Source organism: Oryctolagus cuniculus, chromosome 7 (assembly GCF_964237555.1).
Source record: "Oryctolagus cuniculus chromosome 7, mOryCun1.1, whole genome shotgun sequence".
Lineage (NCBI taxonomy): Eukaryota > Metazoa > Chordata > Mammalia > Lagomorpha > Leporidae > Oryctolagus > Oryctolagus cuniculus.
This window is the reverse complement of record NC_091438.1, coordinates 119,688,416-119,711,532: the sequence shown is the minus strand read 5'-3', so window position 1 is coordinate 119,711,532 and position 23,117 is coordinate 119,688,416. Positions and strand designations below refer to the sequence as shown.

The 23,117-nt window shown below is 62.3% G+C and overlaps 1 protein-coding gene across 23 annotated transcripts in view; it reads right to left on the bottom strand.

The window, feature by feature from the left end:
• Positions 1-23,117, bottom strand: part of LRP8 (LDL receptor related protein 8) — a 69,025-nt gene that overhangs the window by 34,541 nt on the left and 11,367 nt on the right. For 22 of the 23 annotated variants that reach the window (XM_051856457.2, XM_070078471.1, XM_070078470.1 and 19 more), the window contains exon 3: positions 3,550-3,672. In XM_051856457.2, coding sequence (XP_051712417.1) covers positions 3,550-3,672 — 123 coding nt within the window. Of the gene's footprint in view, positions 1-3,549; positions 3,673-6,909; positions 7,597-23,117 lie in introns of those variants that run through there. The other variant, XM_051856464.2, reaches the window with a different exon arrangement.

The following is a 23,117-nucleotide window of genomic DNA, read 5'->3' as shown; positions in this document are numbered from 1 at the left end:
GGTCTGGGCGGCAGCCTTGCCTGCAAATCCCACTTACTAACCCTGAGGTCCTCGGGCAGCCACTTCGCCTCTGTGAGCACCTACAAGTGGGGCTGCACGAGCTCCGAGGGCGGTGCGTGGCTGAAATGAAGACACGGGGGAGCTGAGAGCAAGCCTGGCGCTCAGCAGACGCTGCCCCTGAGTTGGTCCATGAAATGCAAGTGCAAATGGCCTTTACCCCTGGGGATGCACATTACAAGGTCCCAGGGACTCGTCCCTTGTGACTGACGCCTCTGAGGGAGGCCCTCAGCCTGCTGGCCCAGTACCCCAGGTTCTATGGGGCAGGCAAAGTCCACAGAGGACCTTGAAACTCCAGCCTGGAAGGCTGGAAGCTTCTGTTAATTCCCAGAGAATCCTGCCCCAGAAATCCAAATCCATTGGTACATTCTCTAATTCATAAGTTTGCAAATTAACAAAGAGGGAAATGACTGTTGGAAAACAAGAATGAAAGTTTGGGGCGGCAGCTCATTGATGGAACGTGTCTATGAGGTCAGCCCCGGAATGCGGACCAGAGAGTCAAGCGGTGGGGACTGCAGTACCACTCGATCCGACTCCTGCCCTGGTGTGTGTGGGGGGGGACGACTGCGCCACACGGGGCCCAGGCTGGGGCTGCTGGCAGGGCCATCTCAGCAAGTCTCAGGTCTCTGTTGCCTGCTCTGCCCTCTGCAGGGGAGCCTGGTGAGTCCCTGAGGTCCCCTCGCAGGTGGAGAGGTTCTGGGCTGCAGGAAAAAAGCTCCGGATTCAGCCGGGAGCAGCCCGCAGTGTAGCCCTCACCTTGAAACCTCCCGCACCCCCGTGGACACCTTGGACGTGGGTCAGAAGCCGGCCCCAATCAAGCGAGCTATAATTAGAGCTGAAATGCTATTTTTCATTAGGCAAATGTTCTTGGCTTTTCCACGGTGGCTCCTGGGAGAAAACTCCGGCCAGGCAGGGGAAGACAACGGGGGGGGGGGGGGGGCAGCATGAGAACTGGGACCTGCTCCTGTACCCCCCTCCCTCTCAGTGCAACCCTGCCTCACTTTGCTATTCCAACCTTGGAACACCCCACTATCTTAAGGTTCTAATCAGCTGTGGCATCCCGGGGCAGAGGGGAATAAAACCCACACCGCCATGTACTCCAGCACTGGCTGACACCTGCATTTCTCATCTGATCCTCACAACTCCAGCCACCCAGGTACCAGCGCCCCATGTTACAGATGAACAAATGGAGGCTCCAACGTCTCCCGGGTTACAGGACCTGAACCTGACTACACCGGATACCAAACTCACAGCACTTTCCTATCTGTATCATCTCTGTGGGGGCAGGCAGAGGGGGACTGTCCTGGGAGCTGGCACAGCCCCAGAAACCTGGCAGGCCATGGAAGTTGCTATGGCAACACCAATTAAATGGACAGCGGGTTGGCTGCCCGGTTCTCATTCAGTTGGGAAGCTGTGAGCGAAGCCCGCTACCAGGTCCTCCTGCCCCAAATTCCGCCTGACCCTCCAGGGCTCCCGCTGGACAGCCTGCTCTGGGCAGCCCTCCCCGCCAGGGGCCTTGCCTGGCCCTGACCAACGTAACTTCCTAGGCAGGGGGCGTCCTGGGCCTCGCACCCCCGCCGGACCATAGGGGAGGGAGAAAGGAGCTCTCAGGACACTAGGGTTTAGGAACCTTGGAATTGTGGAAGTCTTTGGAATTCTGGATGCTAGAGACTGGCCCCAGGGTGGGTGGGCAGGTGAGCAGGGCCTGGCAGCAGGTGGCCAGGCAGCCTATAGGAGAACAGGGCTTCTGGCTTCCAGGTGCGGCCTGGCTGCCCCAGCAACCCCCCGAGAGGAGCCCTCCTCCGCCAGGGAAGACCTGTGTGCCTCTGAAGCAAGTCTAGCAGCTTCTCTGGGCCTCCAGCTGCTCCTCAGCTGTCAAGTGGAAGCGATCGAGTATGGGTGGCCAGAGGGCCCTGTACAGCGGGGGTGGGGGGCGGCAGGGCTTGCAAGAGTTGGGCTGGGGCGGGGGGCAGCAGTACTCAGGGCAGCCCAGGACAGGGCAGCGGGGAAGGAGAAGGTGACAGGGACGATGGCGAGATGGGACATGCAGAGGGGGGAGGCAACCCAGGGGAGTAGGGAAGGGTGGGGCCCGAGGGGGGGTGCGAAGACCACGACCCAAGGGCACAGAGACGTGGGAGAAGGGGGAACACAGCCCCCACTAACAGCCCGGCAAGGCGGCTCTCCCCCCTCTCTCTGCCCCCAGCATTCCAGGCAGCCGTTGGGATGGGCGATGGCGGAAAAGCCCCCTGTGGCCACAGCCCCCTCCCAAACACACACTCCAGGCTGCACGTGACTCTGCCCCTTGGAGCGGGGCAGTCTGGGGCGAGGAGGATGGACGTTTTGAGTGGGCGTGGTGAGGCTTTGTTTCTTCCCCAGCTGAGCACAAAGCGCCCCCAGAACTGCATGGGGCTAGGCTATTCTGCTCTGTGGGGTGGGTAAGGAAAGGTGGGGCCTGTGGCGTGAGTGGTGAGGGCAGGGCCCACCGAGCAAGGGTGGAGGGGCCCCGGTGAGGGGTGGGGGTCCCGCGCCCCCTCCCCGCCTCTCGCTCCCTTCTGCTCGCCTGCTCGCTCGGGAGAGACTGGCAGCGCTGTTGCTAGGAGACAAGGAAACCCAGTTATCACCAGCCGCAGCCCTGGTGGAACTTGGGCCTCTATTGTCCCTGCCTCTGTCTCTGGGGTGACTATGACCCCTAAAGAGGGGCTCCTGGCCCTGCCAGCCCCACATCCTCCTTGTGCCCCCACCCCTCCCCGCCAGGCCTTTTGTCTCAGGCCCCAGCCTTGCAGCTCTGCCTGCATCCTGGGCCCCTCCCCACCCCCTGCTCATCTCCTTTTTAATTTAACAAATGTCACAGCACGACCTGGCGGGCAGAAGTTTGCTTTGAGGATTATGGCATGGGAAGGAAATTACAGAGCCGCAAAGCCAGGGGCTTCGCTCTCGGGCGGGTGCTGCACCTCTTCCCCCCTCTCCAACCTCTGTGCCTCTGTCCCCACCAGGTAGGCTCAGCCCACCCAGGGGGCTGCCACGTCCTGGCTGGGTGGCCTTGGGCAAAACGCTCGACCTTTCTGAGCCTCAGTACCTTCTTGGACAAAATGGAGAAAGGGAGAGCACCTGCCTTTCGAGGCTGTGCATGGAAGGCAAGCACCGGCAGAGCTGAGCACAGCGCCCGGCACGCGGCAAATGCGTGGTGACACAGGCCGCCAGCAGCACGACTGAGGCCCAGAGAGGGTGCGCCACGCCTACCGCTGCACTGGAGGGTTCGGGGACCCGTTTCTAGCTCCCAGAGCAGCAGGTTCCCACCTGCGAGAGAGCGGCCAATAAAGGGTAGAAACGGCACCTAGGGATCAGCACCTAGGCCCGCTGGCCGGCTGGCGGGAGCCACCCAAGTGCACAACACAAAGTGCTCAATGGACCACCTCGCTTGAGCTGCCTTCCCTCCCCTCACTGAAAAGCAAAAGCGAGGCCCACCCTCCCCCAGCCAGAAGCAAGACTCACTGCAGGCGGCCTTGGACTCGTCGGAGCCATCCGGACACTCCTCCTCGCCGTCACACTTCCACCGCTCGGGGATGCAGTGGCCGTTGTCGCAGGTGAAGTCGCTGTCCGCACAGGTCTTCTTGGCTGCAGGGCGAGGGGACGAGCATGAGGACTCCGGGGGTTTCTGGGATACACTGTCCAGGCCAGGCTTCAGCCTGGTGGCTAAGATGCCGGTTAAGGAGCCCAGGCCCCAGTCAGAGAGCCTGGGTTGGATTCCAGGCCCCAGCTCCCGCCTGCAGCTTCCTGCTAATGCAGACCCTGGGGGGCAGCAGTGAGGACCCAAGCAACTGAGTCCCTGCTACCCACATAGGAGGCCTGGGCTCGGTTCCCCACTCCCAGCTTCAGCCTGGCTTAGCCTTGACTGTCACAGGCATTTAGGGAATGAACCAGTGGGCAGGAGAGCTCGCTCTCTCTCTCTCTCTCTCTCTCTCTCTCTCTCTCGGTGAAAACAGAAACACAGGTGGCTCCTGGGTGACCAGAACGTGCTTAGTCTAAGAGCTGGACCACATGACCTCCCATGGCCCCTCGACTTACTAAGGGCCATGTGGAGACAGGTGGCCTCCTGGGCCTGCAGTCCAAGACCAAGAGTTTGAGTCCAGGAAGGGAGACAAGATTCATCACAATCCTGTGACAACCCCCCCTCTTCCCTCAATTCCAGTTCCACGGACACCACCTCCAGGAAGCCTTCTCTGATCCCCTGCGGCAGCTGCTTTAGTCCCTTCAGCCAGTTCTCAGCCCCTTTACCTGCCAGTCCCACCCTCCCCAACCAGACAGGAAGTCGAGGTCCCTCGTGCAAGCACCCAGGAGCTCTCAATCATGAATCCAAAAAGTAGCTGACTGCTGTGTGGCAGGAATAGTCAGAGGTTCTGTGTTCAGAGTGGAGGAGAGGCCACCCACAACCCAACTCACAGCCTGCCCGGGAGGCACTTGCAACCTGCACCAGGGATTGCAGTCCTGACTCTGCCTCCTTCCTCCCCTGTGACCTGGGGGATGTTGGTTACCCCCGGGCCTCGGTTTTCTTGTCTGTATAATGGGGAGAAGGAAACGATGCACAGCCCAGACTTCTACATCCTCCCTTTGAATGCCCTCGGGGCTCAGGGGCCACCAGGACCCCGCCTCTCCCCAGGAGCCCCAGCCTTGGCCCCACTCCCCACCCTCCCATCCTGGTCTCCACTGCTGGGCAGGCCCCTGCCTTGTTCACGTGGACCCTCGGCTGCAATGCACCATGGGTGCAGATAGCCCCTCCTCCGAGACCCCTCCCCATCACCTTTCCTCCCGAATGTCCCTCCAGAGTCGTCGTCAGCAAACTTGCTCTGTGACATCCGTCCAGAAGGCAGCCACGAGGCAGACAAGAGGCAGACGAGCGAGCACGGCTGGGTTTCAATAAAACTTTATTCACAGAAGCTGGTGGCAGGCTGGGTACAGCCTCGGCCGGCAGGTTGATGGCCCCTGCTCCAGACCATCACGGAGCCCCTGGGTCAAGCACAGTTTATTTTCCTCTCTGTCCCTCCATCAAAAGGGCCAGGTCAGGCTCGCCCGGGACCCAACAGAGCTGAGGGGCACTGGACCACACAGACACATGGCCAGAGCTGGCCTCCCCTGTGTTTAATCCTCCTCTGGGGTGTGACTGCTCCCCGTGCCCCAGCAGCCCAAAAGCGTCCCCTGAGTCAGTCCTGCCTCTGCCTCGCTCTTCCTCCCCATGTCCTCTGCACGTGCAAGGCCACAGCAAACCAAGGAAACAGAGGCCACTACGCACAGGGGGCCAGGGCTCAGCAAGGCGGGGATGGGGAGTGGCCCTCCGGCCTCTCAGCCCCCAGCCCCAGAGACCCTCCCTGGGCCCAGGGTATAGAGGTCACAGCAGTGTTGGGTAGCATTGCTACCCCCTGGTGAATGACAGCCCATGACCGTCTTAAAGCAAGCGCCGCGATGAACCACGGCGGCTGGGGACGCCCAGGACCGAGCAGTGGAGGGTTTGCCTTCCCCCAACCAGAAGCTCAGCATTGGGCTGGTGCTACGGAACAGGGAGTCTGCCAGGGCCTGTGACGCCGCCACCCCATACTGGAGCATGGTTTGAGCCCAGGCTCCGCTGCCTACGCAGCTCCCTGTTAATGCACTTGGAAAAGCAGCAGAAGATGGCCCAAGTGCTTGGGCCCCTGCCATTCATGTGGGAGACCCAGGGTGGGTTCCAGGCTCCTGGCTGTTGTGGTCATTTGGGGAATGGACCATCGGAAGATCTCTCTCTCTTTCTCTCTCCCTCTCTGTCACTCTGTCTTTCAAATGAATAAAACAAATCTTTAAAAAAAAAAAAGCACTCAGCATCCAAAGGCAGAAACACAAACCCCAGCTTTTTCTCCTCTCCGTTGGAAAGTTCATCAAGGGCTTGTGCGTGCCGGTGTCCGTGCTGGGTGCTCGCTTGACAGATGGGAAGCCACACCTGGGTGGCAGCAGCGCCACGGTCTGACCCCGCAGCCAGAAGCCTGCTCTTCCCCACCCTGGCTCCCCACACAAACGGACATGGAGGAAAAGCCCCAAGTAAAGCCCCTTGGAAGCCTCAGCCCAGAGTTTGACGAGCGCTGTGCCTGTTCCAGGCCCTGCTGAGAACACAGGGAGGTTCAGGCCTGCCTGGGCCCCAGGAGCCCAGAGTCCGCGGGCAAGCCTGGCACGGTGCACGTGGGCAGTGCCCACAAGGGCAAGACGGGCATAAAGCAGACGGAGGGGAACGGCTCCGCCACTGGGCACAGGACCCTTCCTCCAGGCCCCCGGAAGCCCAGGTGTGAGTGTGGCCCCCTCTCCCATGGATGCCAAGTCCCAGCAGGCACTGGGCAAAGAGGTGAGAGCAGTCACAAGCACCATGGCCTGTAGGCCAGCTTTGAGGGCAGCCAGGCCCAGGAGGTGGCAGCTGCATGGACGGGTGTCCCACGGTGGTGTCTCAGAGAACTGCTCTGCTTACTATCCAGGCCCCTTGGGCATTTCCGACCCTGGTTCTGGCCTGGGGTCTTTCATCCAATATCCCAGGACCTCCTCACAGCTATGCTGGTAGCGCCTGGGAATCCACTGTACAGAAGAGGCGAGGCTGGCAGGAGGCGGCAGAAGTCCACGTGGCAACTGCCAATGTTTGGGCTCAACAAGGAGCCCAAGGAGGCATATGCGGTGAGCCGCTTCTTGGGTCCCAGGCGCCAGAGGACCGACGTGGGGCAGGCCAGCTACTCAGCACAGAGGTGCCTGCGTGTGGCAGTGCCTGGAATGTGCAGAACAGACCTGGGCTGTGACACCTTGTGCATTGCTAATGGTCTGCACGACCACTAACAAATATTTACTTACTTGAAATGCAGAGAGAGAGACGGACAGAGACATCTCCCATCCACTGGTTCATTCCGCAAATGCCTGCAACAGCTGGGGCTGGGCCAGGCTGAAGCCAGGAGCCTGGTACTCACCCTGGGTCTCCCATATGGGTGGCAGGAACCCAGCTACTTGAGCCGTCACTTGCTGCCTCCCAGGGTGTGTATCACCAGGAAGCTGGAGCTGAGACTGGAGCCCAGACCCTGATACGGGATGCACACCTGATGCACACCCTCCACACGGTCACTTTTGGGTTGAGGACTCAACCATTTTGGAGGGCCCTCCTGGAAGTGTTAACCACAAGGAAGGATTTGCAAATCAAAGCTGAGCCTAGATCCTGCACTGGGTGACCGTGGGCAAACAGGGTTGAGGTTTCCCCTGTGGCACGGCTGTAACGACAAAAGGGAAAAGGGCTGGTGTGGGGGGTCTCAGGGAAACACCCCACCATCGGCCCATCCTGGTCCTGAGCCCAACAGCATGTGAGTCCCGCCGAGGGGCTGCTCCAAGACTACAGAACAGGCCAGGGCAGACCCCCGTTCTCCTGGCCTGCGCTCCGCTTCCCAGGGCAATTCCCGGCTGGGCTCAAGGATTTATGTCCCTCCATGCCAGTCTGCCCCTTGGACAATGCCCACCTCTGTGAGTCCCTGTACTCCACAGCCCGGCAGTGACACCCCGGGCCTGCAACATCATAATCTGGTGCCATGGCAACAGATGGGCCGCCACAAAGGACTGGGGACTCCAGAGGGTGGTGAGGAGGGGCCGGCCCTGGGGAGGGTGGGAAATCTGGGACAAAGGGAGTGAGGCGGAGGAAAGTGCCACGGGCGCCCTGCTCTGCCACCTGCGGGCTGTGTGAGCTTCTGCAAGTTACACACCTGCTCTGAGCCTCATGCACACAGGGATGCTGTGAGGAGCGGACGTGCTAAGCCGGCCCAGGACAGCCCCCGGCTCCAGGGACTGAGAGCAGACTGGCGCAAGGCTGAGGAGGGTGGGCTCACAGCCCCATGCTGTGTGTGAGACGAACACAAGTTCACGTCGAGGCTCCCCATGCACGCTCACCCCCAGCCCCAGAGCAGAGAGGGGCTTCAAAACCAGGACGGCTCAGGGCTGCCCACAGAGCCGCGCCGTGTGCCCGCCTCCTGCCACTGGAGCCGCCTGCCGCGTCAAAGCCCAGGATCCAAACGCTGATACAGTACTCTCGTTTTACCTGCCTGAAAGCCAAGGCCCAGAGAAGGGACTGCTCAAGGTCACAGACATCTGCAGGAGGGCTGCACTTGAACCCATGTACTGACATCCAGTCCCACTGTGTGGCCAGGAAGCTGGCGGTGGCTGGGGGAGGGGGGGCACCCAACCCTGCCTAGAGGTCAGGGAAGGCTTCCTGGAGGAAGCAGGGAGCCAGCCAAGTGGTCAGAGTTGGGGAGAGCCAGGAAGGGGAGCAACAGGGCCTCGGGTGTGGGGGAGCCAGCAAGCTGGTTGTCAGGGGCCGGGGGAGGCAAGTGGCAAGGGACCCGGGAACTCCGCCAGACCCAGGGCCAAATCGCCCTGCCTGGCACCAAGCTGCCTGTCGGAGGTGCACAGCCTCCTGCTGAGCACAGGGACGCCAACAGAACCAGCAGCTCCAGGTGGCCAGGGAGCGTCCGCTGGGCTTTGGTGAGGCTGTGGCACAGGACGGGCAAGGCAGAGGGCAGGGCAGCAAGCGGTGGTGCCGGTCCAGCCAGGTGTTGGGCTGGACGCTCTTCCCCCTGGGAAACCCTGCAATGCCCGCCAGCTTACCAAAGGCCCTGAGAGGCCTGCAGTGACAACAGCTGATGGGCACCTTCCGTGACAGCCAGCACCTTCAAACTCGTTCAACCAAGGAACTTAGACGCCACGTTCCCGATACACAAGTGGTGCAATGGTCACACCCGGGAGAACACTGCAGGGAGTAAGCCCCTCATCCCACCGCTGGGCAGACGAGGCCCGGAGGAGGGAGGGGCTGGCCTGCCATCACACAGCAGGGCCCGGAATGCAGCCCCCATGGCCAGAACAAACAGCAAAGGCGTTCACAGAGTCCATAGCCCAGAGCCCAGAGCGAAGCCTGGGAACCCCACTGGAGGGGCCCTGGGTCTCAGGTCCAGGCCGGCCAGAGGGGACAGGGAAATGCAAGAGATGGCATCGGGTTTCTTAACAGACAGGTCTTGGGCTCCAAAGAAGGGTGATTCCAATTTAGCACTGAGGTCCCTGGGCAGGTCCCTTCCCCTGCAGGCACAGGTAAGAGACAGCTGCAGTGTCAGACCCCCGCCTCAGAGCCTGTGCCTGCTTCCCTCCCCACCCCACAGGCCCTGGCCAGCAGCAGGTGGCCTGGCTCCCGCCCCGCAGCACAGCCCCAAGGCAGCTGGGCCACTGGCACCCGGGGCGGGGAGATGAAAGTGCTTGTTCCCCCCATGGCTACCCTTCGCTGAGCCCGCCAGGCCCTGGCGTTGCCAAGACGACCGCTGCCAGCAGAAAGAAGATCCGGGGTGGGGGCAGGGGGCGTGCCAGCCCGCCCCTGGCCTACTAACCTGGCAGGCAGATTTCAATGACAGCCCAGGAAGCTGCTATTAAACTGTCACCCCAGTCAGCGAGGCCACAGCCCCGAGTGTTCAGCAACAACACAGCAGGAGTGAGAGGGGAGGAGCCGCTGGCCGCCAGCAACCCGCACTGTCCCCCCGCCCCCCCCCCCACCCGGAGGCCCCGGCCCGCCTGCCCATCCACCCTCGCAGGCGGTGGCGGCCCCTGTGCGGGACCTGGCCAGTCTGATTCTTTACTTTTAAGCAGAACGCCTTCTCCAAGTGAAATGCTGATGCAGGACCCAGGGGTCTCTGGCAGCTGCTTCCCTGTCAGCCCCTCAACAGCTGGCAGACGCTGGGGCGCAGAGCCCACCGTCAGCAACTTTGGGGCCCTGTAGCGCTGGGTTCCAGTTCTCACCCCCCGCCCCCATAGGCGCTGTTCCTGACATCCCTTGAGTTCATGACCCCATGGTCAAGGACATCCACAACAGGTTCCATTTTGCCAAGCCCAACACTGGTCACGCCCTAAGCCCCTGAGACGAGAGAGACTCCGTGAAAGCGAATGCCACCCTCCCAGGCACACACAAGCCCCATTTCGTCCCATGAGGGGCTGCGTCTGACCCAGCCCATGTCCCTACGCTGGCCCTGTTCCCACAGGGTCCTGACCAGGAGGTCCTGACCAGCCAGGGAGGGCGGGGCTCTGTGGTTCCGGCCACTCCCACCCCTGGGCAGATGACTCAGGGCTCCCTTTCTCCCCATCCCTGCCATCCCAGCTGGGACAAGGGAGGCAAGGAAGACACTGTGGGCGCTAAGGCGCAGGTGGACGTGTGAGGGGCGTGAGGGGAGGATGAATGGGCTGGCGTGGGCAGGTCCACGGGGAAAACTCCCCCTCACGCCCCTGAGCCATTCCACTTTGGAGTTACATGTTCAAGCCAGGCTGAGTGACAGGACCCAAGCCCCCACAACGCCGAGTATGGAAACGAGGTAGGAAGGGGCTGGGGAGCCAGAGGGAGAGACTGAATGGGGGACAGTCACAGGGACGCGTTCCTGAAGGAGGCAGAACCTGGGCTGGGCCGAGGGGTGACTGAACGGCATCAGGATCAGCAGTGGCCCACGTGGTACAGACACAGCTGCCACAGCCTGCTGTCCTCCCGTCCATCTCAGTGTCCCCCTGATGCCAAGTGGGCACTGAACATCTACATGGGAGGACTTTGGCACGGCAGCTGAGATGCCTCTTGCCACCCATATCAGAGTGCCTGGGTTCAAGTCCCGGCTCCGGCTCCCTATTCCAGCTTCCTGCAAATGCACAGCCTCAGAGGCAGTGGGCGGCGGCTCAAGTGCTTGGGTTCCCACGATCCACACGGGACACCTGCATCCAGTTCAGGGCTCCTGGCTTGGGTGTGGCCCAGCCCCAGCTGTTGCAGGCATCTGGGGAGTAGTCTGACTCTGCCTTTCAAAAAAAAAAAAGACAACCTATCACCTGTGGCCCAGTACCTCCAACAGGCCGTGCGGCCATTTCCCACCCCGGGCGTCAGCTGACACTCTGCATGCGGGACTCCACGACAGACGGGTTGTGGTTCTTGGCGATGCTCCAAGCCCCTCTCCCACATACCCCAGCTGCTCTCGGACACTGCCTGACCCCAGGCTGGCTGTCACCAAGGGAGGCCCAAGCCCTCGCTGGGGTATGTGGGACTCCCTGTCGCCACGGGGAAGATGAGCGTCTCTGAGAGATGGACAACAAAGGCGTCTTCCTGTCGCGGGGCCTTGGACGTGCAGGGGGAGCTGAAGCTTGGGGGTGTGAGGGGAGCGGTGGGCAGGATGGGTCAGCGGGGGACCCAGCTGGCGCCTGCAAAGCACCCAACACGATGCTGGGGGCACTGCCTGGCGGCGCACGGAGGGAACGGCCTTTCCCGCTGCTCATCTCCCGGGCTCCGGCCAGCCCCGGCCTGGATTTCGGCCACCTTGTCGGCACTGGAATTGTAGGTCCCTACACATAGCTGGAAGAAAGCTCCCAGTATCTTCAAAGTAGAAGCCTCCAGAGGGTAGAAGGAAGGGCAGGGAGATCCTCAGGGCCTCCGGCCTCACAATGCCCACTCCCTTGTACAGGGAGCACTTGACCTACCCGGTGGGAACTCAGCTTCCTGTGACCAGGGAGCTTCCTGTGTGAGCCCAGCCCAGGCACCTGGGCTCAGGGGTCTATGTCTCTGCCTCCCTGGGGGGGACCTCGAGCTTGCCACGAATCCCCCCTCTGAACCAACGGACAGTGATACGGTTACCGTGGCGGCCACCTCCGGGTGCCCAGCCTGCTGCCTCTCTGCGGCGCCCCTCTGTGCTGGGCCCCGGGCTTCCTGCCAGTGACATGGGCAGCTGTGCCCAGGAAGATTGCAGGGCTCTCTGCAGCTGACCACCCACAGAGCCCGGCAGGAGGTCTGCAGCCTAAGGTGTTTCTCTGTGAGGTTGCCAAGGCCGGTGCCAGGGAGGCTGCTGGTTTAATTTGGAGAGAGGCTAAGAACATTTCCCGGAGCAGGGTTCATACTGGTCACCCTGGCCAGGCTTTCCTGTCCGACTGGCTCCCCACCTCCCCCGGCAGGGGATTCAGTGCCTCCCAGGGCACTCAGAACACTTTTAAGCTGCCCCACTGACTGCCCTGGCCCGTCCCCTGCCACCCCCTGCCGCCCATCACCACTTGATGGTCACAAACACACCAGGGGCTTCCCACCAGATGCCTTTGCTCCTGTATCTCTGCCCAGTGACATCCCACCTGCCCAGGGCAGCGCAAGCTTCATTTTACACTGACAATGCCCCCTCCTCACGTCCCTACCTGTGACACAGCAGACAGAGCAGGGCCTGCCTGGGCCCTGAGCGCCGGGGACGGAAGGTCCGCTCCGCTCCATTCCCACCACCAGTTTCGGCAGCCCCGACCACAGCAGGACCAGGGCAGAGCTCCGAGAGGAAGATGGACACAGCGCTCATCCCCCCACCGAGCTCAGAGACAGCCCAGCCTCCACCTGACCGGGGACATGCCTGGAGCTGAGCCCTCAGCTGCCCTTCATGGGGCTTCTAGGCGGGGTCATGGGGAGCAGTCTACAAAGCCAGAAACAGGCTGGGAGGCTCCACGCTGCTCAGGCTGCCCTTGACCTCCGGGGTGACCCTGGACAAGCTCCTTATCTCCTTGGTCTCCCGTAGACATCAGAGGAGAAAGGAGTCAGGCTCCCAGTGAATGCCATTCGAGGACCTGTCCGTGGCACTCACAAGGTGAGGGTGACAGGGACAGAGGGCACTCCAGCTGCGACGCTCTGCCCGGTGCTGAGGACAGTGGAGCACGTGGCTCAGGGCAGGTGCTCAGTGGACACAGGGGAGGAGGAGACCCTGGGGGTGTCTGGGGACAAGGAGACAGATTAGGAAACTCAGCTCAGCCCAGAAGAAATCTAGCAGAACGTCCCATCCTCAGCTGCTCAGCCTGGCTCCTGGCGGCAGCCCGGGAGTTGGGTGAAAGCCTGGAAGTAAAGCCCGAAACGGGCGAGGCGGTCCCCAGGTCACATGACTCAAGGAGGGGCCAGAATCCGCTCATCTCCAGCGCCGCACTGGGAAAGGAAAAGCAGGGTGCTGCTCCTGCACAGGGCTCACAGCCAAGCCAGCATCAGAACTCCGGACCCAGCAGCCTCGGTGCACGCAAGACAAGACCCCCCAGCTGGACCAGAGGTGGGCAAGTCATCATGTGGCCCGAGACTCTCACGCCCCCTGTCAGAGCCTCAGTACCCACAGCTGTGCAACAAGGATGCTGAACTTGGGCTCAGAGAAAGGGGTGGTTTAGGCTGGCAGCAGCGGGGCTGGGAAAGGCCGAGAAACTGAAGTCCTGTGTGCCCAGAAGGAAAGGGTAGATTCTGGAGCAGGTGGGGAGGCTGCTCTGGCTCCCTGTGCATGTGGAGGGAAGCAGTCAGCCTCCTCAGGAGGGGGTTCCAGCCGCAAGCCAGCCACACCCAACCCAGCAGCGCAGTCCCGGGACAGCAGGGCCCTGCTGGCAATTCCTGCAGCACAGTGGCTGGCCTCAGGCTTCCTGTGTCCAGCAGGCAGCCTACGGCTGCACTGACAGCAAGGGACTCAGCTAGGTCCTGGGAACAACTTGTAGAACCTTGTAGAGCCTTAGCCTCCTCCCCTACAAAATGGGGCTGGCGGCGGTGGGGGGGACATCTGGTGCTGCTGGGGATGCCCATGTCCCATACAGGAGTAACTGGGTTCAAATCCCTGTTCCACCCCCAGTGCAGACCCTTGGAGCCAGCAGGGATGGCTCAAGCAGTTGTGTCCCTGCCACCCACGTGGGAGGCCCAAATTGAGCTGCAGGCTCCTGGCTTCCGGCTGGCCCGGCCCTGGCTGGTGTGGACACCGGGGAGTGAACCAGTGGATGGAAGGAAGCTCCTTCTCTTTCCGCTGCTTGTCTCTGTGTCTCTCTCCTTGTCCCTCTGACTTTCAAATTAATTTTTTATTTACAAAAATAAAACAAGGTTAACTTGTATCAGTGGGCTACCGGCCTTGGTGGTGAGAGCTAAAGGAGATGCAGACGTTGGCGCTGTAAGGTGAAGTGTGCAGGCCACGTGGGAGAGCTCTGGTCCGCTGCCCCCATGCCCCACCGCGCTCCAGTTGCTGCGACTCTGGGTTGGGGGTAGCTGGGCTGGAATGGGAGAGGGCTCCAGGCAGGTGACGGGGGCAAAACTCCCAGGCGAGAGCTTCTGGGCCCCACTGCAGGGGTGGCCTCTCTACCTGGGGCACAGGAGGAGGCTCAGGAGGAACCAAGGGGCCCTGTGGGCAGAACACCCAGGGGACTCAGCCCTGGAGGCCCCGTGACCCGACCCTCAGATTTCATAGATGGGGAAAGGGAGAACGGAGAACCCTGGGCTGACCTGAGGTCACTTTCCGAGGCAAGCACAGCACAGTGCTCACACTCCCTCCCCAACACAGCCCGGAACAGAGCCACGGCTCAGAGACTTGGGCAGAAGCGGAAACCAGCCTTAGAACCTGGACACACATGGTTCAAACACTCAGATGCACTTGGCAACAAGGTCATGGCCACAGAGACAGAATCTTCTCAGCCTGCAGACACTGGAAGCTCGCGCTCTTGGCCAGGAGGGAAGCAGCCCTCTCCAGGACAAGCCCACCTTGGACAAATGGATTTTGCTCCCCTCCTGCTTCTCTGGCTCTGGTCAGAAAGATGCCCGAGGATGTGGCAAGGAGCCAGGAGCTGCCACGAAATGACTCTGCCCAGCAGACAGGCTGGGAATAGGCTTCCTGGGAAAAGGAGGGAGGGGCGCCTCAATCCAGTTCACAGGACGAGGAAGGAAATTCAGGCGGAACGCCGAGGGGGCCCGGCTCCCGCCACCTGTGTGAAGCACCAGTCACCCCGGGCTGCTGGAAATCACGAGAAAGCCCCAAAGAGAGCGCGATTGTGGCCCAGGGCTCATCTGGATTAGAATGCTTGTTTGCCCTGGCACCCTAATGATGGGAGTGAGGCAAAAGTCCCCGTTTCCTGGGAGACAGCCATGCCCAAGTTGGGGAGGAGAGGCAGGCCCACGCGCAGCCACTGGACGGCTTGGCAAGGCTCCAGGCACAGGGGGTCCTGGGGCAGGGCTGCGGGGGCCTCCCCTCGCCCAGCCCCTGCAGGCCTCAGCCGTAGTCCCCTGTTTTGAAGGTCAAGCTTCTGCCCACTCCCTGCCCCTGGGAAATGTCAGGTCCCCAGGGACTCTGCTAGGTGCAGACAGGGGGACGTTAGGCCACGTCGCGAGCTGTTGGTCCTGGGAGGGCTGGGGCTCAGGGACGTGGTGGGGACAGGCAAAGCAGAACGGGCAGAGGTCACAGCCATGGCACAGCTCAGCAGCTCCCGCCTGAGCTGCCACGGCTGCAGGAGACGAGCAGAGGGAGGCAGCGGGGCCTGGTGCCCGGCAAGCCTTCACTGCCCACTGGCATCCTGGCCCAGACCTCAGCCAGCCGCACCGCCGCTCAGAGTCCCTTCCTCAGGGCGCCCACAGCCTGCGTCGTTCCCCCAGTAAGACAGGTCCTGCGACAGCCTGCAGGAGGGGGAAGCCAATCACAGCACGGTCTGCCCCCGACGACCACCCGGCCCTTGGTCTTGTCTTCAGGGGAACACTTCCTCCCAGCAGACTGCTGCCTGCTGTGGCTCTGCTCCTCCCTGGAGCAGGGTAAGGGACCCAGGGCTGCAGTCCCGGCTTTGTCCCTTATGAGCTGTGTGACTTCAGGCAGGGTTCTTGGCCTCTCTGGGCTGTGCATTCCTCTCCTAGAAATGTGATGGTAAATCCTAGTTTGCAAGCTGGCTGTGGGGTCACTACTCGGGGCTTCGGGCAGTCTTGCTTGCAGTTTTGGGAGGGCATCAGAGACCTCCACTGTCCTAGGCCACCTGTTCGTCTCTGACTTGTTTTCTCCATGAAGCAGAAGCAGCTTCCCTGGCTACTCCCATAGTGCTTGTGACCCTGAGTGGGCACAGCCAGGGCTGGTGCTCCTGGACACACAGGCAGCAAGCAGGGGGCCACAGGAGGCCCAGCCACCGCCTCCCCTCTCCCGAGCCCCACTGAGATCCAGGCTCCTGTAACACGGCTTCCCCTCCACCCAGGAGCAGGGAAAGGAGCCGCTGGTACAGCTTGGAGAGCACATGGCCCCTTCATGGGGGGCTGGAAGCAGAGGACACCTGCCCTCCATCCCACTGGGAGCCCCCTCGATCCCAGGTGGCACGGAGCCCTGCTCTGGGCCACAGTCCCATCACCTTGTGTTGCTGCCACTCGACTATCCCTCCCTCCCTGACCAGGCGGGACACGGTTTGTATTGGTGGGCACCAAGGGGATGCCGAGGGAGCACGTGCAGAATGAATGAATGGATGCAGGCCTGACCTTTTCTATCAGAACGGAATCTACAGCCTGACGTACAGAGCACCAGGGAAAATACTGCTTCAGACCCGCTCACCCACGCACGACCTGGGGCTTTCAACCTGGCCCCTCCACACACTGGCTCTGTGCAGGCCTGGGTCTCCCCATCTGTCAAACCAGGGATGAGGCTTCACCCCGCCCCCACTGAAGGCCAGCGTACGCTTGCCAAGCCCAGTCCCCCTCACCTCTGCACAGCCCATCTGTGAGCACCGCCGCAGCCAGGAGGGGTCAAGGGGGCCGGCCTCACTGCACCTGAACTCCAGGGCACAGACCACACACAGAGTGTGCGCAGACGGGCAGACACTCGGACGCATGCACACAGCACACGCCTGTGCAGATGGGCCCACGTGCACACTCCGCTGAACACACTGACACACGTCATGCTGTGCACACGCCACAGGTGGCTGCCCGCACCCCTCACACACACTGCACACAAATATGCGTAGATGTCCCTGCCTCTCTGTGGCAGCCAGATGGTGGGATTCTCCCAGAGGGCTACCATTTAATGCTCTAATTAATTAAAAAACAAAACCACAACTAGGTATCCAAGGCTGGGGTCTGCTCCAAACAGCCTGGCCAAGGCCTCGTCTGAGGCCACCTGGCCAGAATGCAGGCCTGAGCCTGGCTCTAACGCTGCCCCCACAACCCAGGACAGGGAAAGAGCCCCTTGCCATTCTCGCCTCAGAAGACAGGGAGCTCAGACCCCGTGGAGGCCGGAGGCCACTGGCTCTCCTGCCAGGCTGCCCTGCCATGGGAGGGCATCTGCCCACCGCAAACTGGGCTCGGGGGCTGGCATGCAGAACCAAAGGCGCCCTCGCTGATCCCTCCTGGCTACAGAGCAGGCTTCAAGGGGCCGTGGGCAGAAACGGAAGGGAACTGGATGTGCACAAAGCACAGAGCTGCCCGACAGTCTGCGTGGGAGGCAGAGGCAGCGGCAGCCGGAGAGCTGAGGGCTGGCAGCCTGCTCCTGGGGACCAGTGTTCATCCTCACCCCCACCCCGGGGCTCCAGGCTGTGAAGGCCCCAGTGGGGAGGGTCACTCGCCTGCCTGCCAGGCCTTGTCTCTGCCTCTGCTGGTGCTGGTGCAGGCGGTGAGTGTTCGGGAAATGCGGCAGTGAATACAGCGCCTCACTAGGAACAATCCGCTCTCAGGAGCGCGGCAGACACAGTTTGGGCCGGATGTCACCCTAGTAGGCCAGCCCGGCCCTGGCCTGCGGCGTCCCTGCTTGTGCGTGGAACGTGAGAAGCCCACGGAGGGCTGACACACAGGACCGGGGGCTGCCCCTCTCCGGGACTAGGGATCTGGGGCTGGAGACATGTAGGAAACCAGCACAGGGGCCCTGGGGCCTCTGCACCTCCCATCCCAAAGGAGCCCGCACTCAGGTCCCCCAGCCTGGCCTGCACAGTGCCTGACATACGTGTGAACCCTGTCCCTGCCGTCACTGTCCCCGCCAGCAAGGGGGTGGGGGAACAAATGCCCCCTGGAGGGGCTGCTGAAGGATTCGGGAGGTCAGCGTGGAGAGCAGGGACACACTCAGTGTGTCACATAGTAGGCAACGCCAGGTAGGGGACCACAGACACCCACTATGCTCTCTGACCAGAGCCCTAGAAGAGCCAAGGTGAGGAGCAAGGTGGGGCCTGGGGACTGCAGAGGGAATCTGGGCAGGGCCTCCCATCAGACCCGAAGGCCCCAGTGGTGCCTTCAAGTGGCTGCACCGTGGCACACTTCCTCAGCTTCCCCCAGGGCCAGGGAACGCATGCGCCAAATGATCAGGCCTGATTGCCATTCTTAGTACCAACGGGGGTGGGGGTGGCGCCCCAGACCAGAACCAACGCGGAGCAATGGCAGGACGGGGGCCCAGCCCCCACCTCTCCTGTCCTCTTGCACCTGTCCCGCCTGTGTGAGGGTCTTGCCTGGGCTCCATCCACCCCACTGCAAACTCACTCCCTGCCTCCAGGGACAGCAGGCTCCTGGCCCAAGGTCCCCAGCTCCCTGCTGAGGGACTACCCAGCTGGAGTCGTGGTGCCAAGAACCTGCCTGGGAACGGTGTGGGGGGAGGGAGGAGGAGGGGCTGGGGCAGGGGCAGATTCCACCTGCAGAAAAGCCCTCAGGACCCCCAGCTCTGTCACTGCCTCCCCTCCCCACCCCGTACCGCATCCACAAGCCCTGCCTCGATGCCCCGCTCTGGAGGCCTCCCTGGCCGCCCCAGCCTCCTCACCTCCCAGCCACGTGACTCAGACTGCTGCCGGTCACTGCCTTCCACTTCTTTCTGTCCTCTGAAATGGGGGCCACCACAGGACCTGCCACAGGGAGGGCTCGCACAGGGTGTGTGTGACTACCGACGACCCAGGCACCGAGCAGCGGAGAGCGGCAGGGCTCCCCGGTCTCTGCGGAGCCGCCCTGAGGCAGCAGGGCTGGGCCCCGCTACAGACCTGGGAGCCCCAGGGCCTCTCAGGACAGAAGGAACTTTCTAGAAACCTTGGAAAGGACCGCCGGATAAAGCAGTGCAGTGTCCACCCCAGGAGGCGTAGGAGCAGGGGCCCCACTCACCCCCCCAGCGAGCGCTCACTGGGGCGCCTCCTCTGTGCTGGGTCCAGGGGCTGGGAGAGAGCAGGAGAGTCCACCCTGCCCAGAGTAACCCGCCTGCTAGAGGCTAACAGATGCTGGGGGTGGGGGGAGGGCACACGGGCCCTGGCCCAGGCCTGCCCAGCCCCACCCCCCCAACAGACCCTGGAGGAAACGCAAGAGGCCCTCTGGCCATGAAAAGGAACTCGGGAAGCAGCCGGCAGCTGCGTGAGAGCCTGAACCGTGGCCTGGGAGACCCCTGCCCCGAGCCCCCAGTGCCCTCTGCAATGCCGAGGCCTCCCAGTGCCTCTTGATCACAGCTCCAGGCCAGCCCCCAGAGCCCCTGCCCACCCCCGACACCCAGTGAGGAGGGAGCAGGGAGTACTCTGGGCAGGAGGCTGCCTACACAGGGCCAAGGGCACGTCTGGTCTGGTCCCAGACGGATGGCAGCCTCACCCCTGCCCAATTTCGTGCCTCACAGCATCCCCCCACCCCCGCCGATGGTTCCTGGGGAGCAGGTTCCAAGGAGGCCCGGCAGCCAGACCACCAGCTGCTTCCCCCTCCCCAAACAAACCCTGGCCACAAAGCACCCCCAGATCCGCCCGCCTGCGGTGACAGCCTCTTGGCACGGGCTCTCCCCTTCCCTCCATCTGTCAGCATCGGTGCAGACAGGCTGTGAGAACCACAGAGGAAGCCGCCGAGCTGCTGGGACCCCTCCCCTCCCCCTCCCCCAGCCCCACCTCGGCCTCCCCCTCCTGCGTCTCTCTCTTTCCTCCCATCTGTCTCCCTCTTTTCCTCCTGGTGAAAGCACTCAGAGAGTGAGTTGGGTGGGGGGAAGAGCCCTGGCCAGCCGGGGACCCTCATCTATAATCACCGCCTCCCAGCCTGGTCTTCCTGTCCCTACCTACTAAGAAGTCAGCGCCTGTGGGACTGTGGGCTCAATGTCCCCATCTGTACAATGGGCACAGTAATTCCTGCGGGGCCCACGTCCTGAGGCCTAGAGGCAACACGCGCGAGGGCTCTACCAACCGCAGAGCCTCATCAGAGGGGAACGGCCAGTGTCCCGGCTGCCTCCTAACGAATGTAGGACGAAGCTCCTGAGCTACTCCTCTGGGGAGTAGTGAGGCCAGAATGGGACACAGACGGACAGACAGATGGACAGACGGACGGACAGACAGATGGATAGACGGAAGAGAATCAACAGCAGCGGGAATGCAGGCAGGCCATCGATGAGACAATTCTCACTGTATTAGTGAGGCGAGCAGGGCAGAGGTGGGGAAACTGAGGCGGGAGGGGGGCATCAGTCTCCTGCCCCTGCACCAGGCTCAGCCCTGGCTGCTCTTCCCGACCCTCCAAGAGGCTTGAGTTCCTCTTTGCATCCTCCCAAAACCTGGGAGAGCAATCAGCTCGCTCTTGGTTTCTGAGGGTGCAGGGCCCGACTGGCGCGGGGTCCACGAGGAATGGTGGGGCCCTGCCACAGACCTCTCGTGGGGAGGGCAGCTGGGGCTTGGGGGTGCAGGGAGCCTGGCCACGCGCCCCAGGGTGCCAGAGACTGAGGGGTTCCTGACAAGCCGGCTTTAGTCTCGAAGCAGAGCGGGACAAGTCGGTCACCCTTGGCGTGGGCTGGCACTTGGCAACACCAGAGCACTGGGCAAACACAGGCGTGGGCATTTTCACTGAAAAGGAAGCAACCCCCCTGCTCACCCCCTGGCCTGTGAAGCTTGGCTCAGGGCTCCGGAGGCCTGGGGGAGGGGAAGTGCTGGTCTGGCTGCAGTGGGGGCCCCTCGGGGCTGCGTCTACTCCAGCCATGGCACAGATGCACTTGCGGTAACCGGGAGGGGTCTTGGGTCCCATCCCCATCACAGTGGAGCCAGCTGGGGTTCCCAGTGCGCCCACAAGGTGTGCCCATCGGTAGCTCCTCCTCAGGTGCGGCAAGGGCAGTAGGCACAGAACCAAACCTCCCTGGGACCTGCAGGGCCGCCTGGCTCAGGCACGCACGGCAGGGGCAGAAGGCACTGGGCAGGAGCAAAGCCCTCTGCCCTCCTCTGCCAGCCCTGGCCGGGACCCCTTGTCTCTGTCCCTGAGGCTCACGGTCTGCGCTGTGAAGCACAGACTCTTAATGAGGCCATCACAGTGTAGAGTGACAAGGACAGATGGAGGGACACGCGGGATGGGGAAGCCCGGGGGAGGCTCGGACCCACAGGCGGGGAGGGGAGGGCTCCCTGGGAATGGTGATTCTAGAGATAAAGGGAGTTGGACAAGCAGCAGTGAGGCCCTCCAGGCCAAGGAGAGGGTGCGGAGCTTCTGGTCTGGGCTGTGACTGGCACTGATGGTGACATCGGAGGATGGAGAGGTGACAGGTTCATGTAAAGTGTTCATTTACCGATTTGAGAGACAGAGAGAGAAAATCTTCTACTGATTGGTTCACTCCCCAAATGCCCACAACAGCTGGTGCTGGGCTAGGCTGAAGCCAGGAGGCAGGAACCACATCAGGTCTCCCGCGTGGGTGGCAGGGACCTGAGTACTTGACCCATCATCTGCCACCTCCCAGGGTGCACGTTAGCAGGAAGCTTGAATCGGAAACGGAGCTGAGACCTAAACTCGGGCACTCTGAGATGGGATGCAGGCACCCGAGCGACAGCTTTCCCACCAGGTAACTAGGTCTTGAAGGGCTCTGAGAAGACTTTGTCCTATGAGGGGTGGGCGTAGAAGGCGAGCAGGGGAAGGACCCGGCCATGCACTTTCCAGAAGGGTGGACGTAGAACGGCAGCTGCGGGGCAGGGCATGGGACGCAGCCTAAGGCAGGCTGCTGCAGCCCAGGAGGGCACAGCAGCAGGGGCGGGAGCTCATGGAGGGGAACAGAGAGGCTGCGACACCTCCTGGGTTCCTGACCACAGCCACGGTAAGGCCTGTGCCACGGACTGGTTCAGGGGGCCAGAAGAGTGCAGCCCCAGCCCGCCACCGTCACAGGATCTGGGCACTGCAGGCCAGGAGACCAAGCTGTCTGAGAAGATGTCACCTTCACCTCCAGGCACAGTGGCCCCAGACGGGGAGGTCAGCGGGGGCAGGCTTGGCCTTCCTGAGCCTGGGGGCTGTGGCAGGAGCAGACTTGGTGTGCAAAGCCACCTCTGTGTGCAGGGACCCAGAGCAGGGCTGGAGTTGGAGAGGAGCAGAGGAGCTGCAAGAGGCAGAGCTGGGCTCAGCAGGTGAGCAGACAGGGACATGAGCTGCCTGGTGGCTTGGTGAGCTCCTGTCCCCCAGCCCCCAAACCCTGCATTGGGATGGCAGGAGGCTGCCCCAGCCCCAAGCGCCACATTCATTCACTCATTCACCTGCTCTACACAACGCCCCAGGGCCTGCTCTGTGCCAGGCTGGGCATGGTGGGCACCAGGGGTAGGCGGAGCAGGGCAGGGGATACAGGATGGAGGTGGGCAGTCCCTTCTGTCCTGCTGCCCACACTCTGAGTCATGGTTCTATGTCCTGCTGTCCAAGTGCCCAGAACTTCCTGGGCATATTTGGGGCACAGGGCTGAGGCCAGGCTGGGCCAGCCACACCCAAAATGCCACCTCTGCCTGGACTCCACCCCCTTGGAGGTCCCCACAGCTCTGGGCTCATTTCCTAATGAGGTCCTGGGAAGGACTCTCTCTAATTAAACTGGGCCAGTAAGTTTCGGCCTGGGGCCACAGGGGAGAAGCGGGCAGGGAGGAGCCTTTGGGGGCAAGGGCTCCCCAGCCCCTCCCACTCCAAGCAGCAAAGCAGCTCCCCCTGACCCCTGGCCTGGGAGGGCCTCCCCAGAGGGTAGATAGGAGGCACAGGTTCAGAGGGGATCACCAGCCTTGAACTGGGCACTGACCGTGAGCCAGGCTTTTCACAAATTAACATCATCAGGCCTCAGCCACCCCAAGGGGAAGATGGCTCCACTTGACAGCTGAGGCAGGCGCTCAGAGAGGGGTAAGTGCCCAGGATCCCACTTGTCCCCCAGCAGCCTGGCTGGAGACCTGGCAGTGATGAGGGGCCCTGGGGCCTTTCACACGCACCCGCTCCCCCTGGCTGCTCACCAGGCTTGCAAAGGGACTGGGGCTGGACTTCAAAGGCTGCCCAAGGGACTGCAACTCCCGAGCCCATGCTAAGTCTCCTCCTGTACAGACTGAGTCGGGATGAGGAGCAGAGA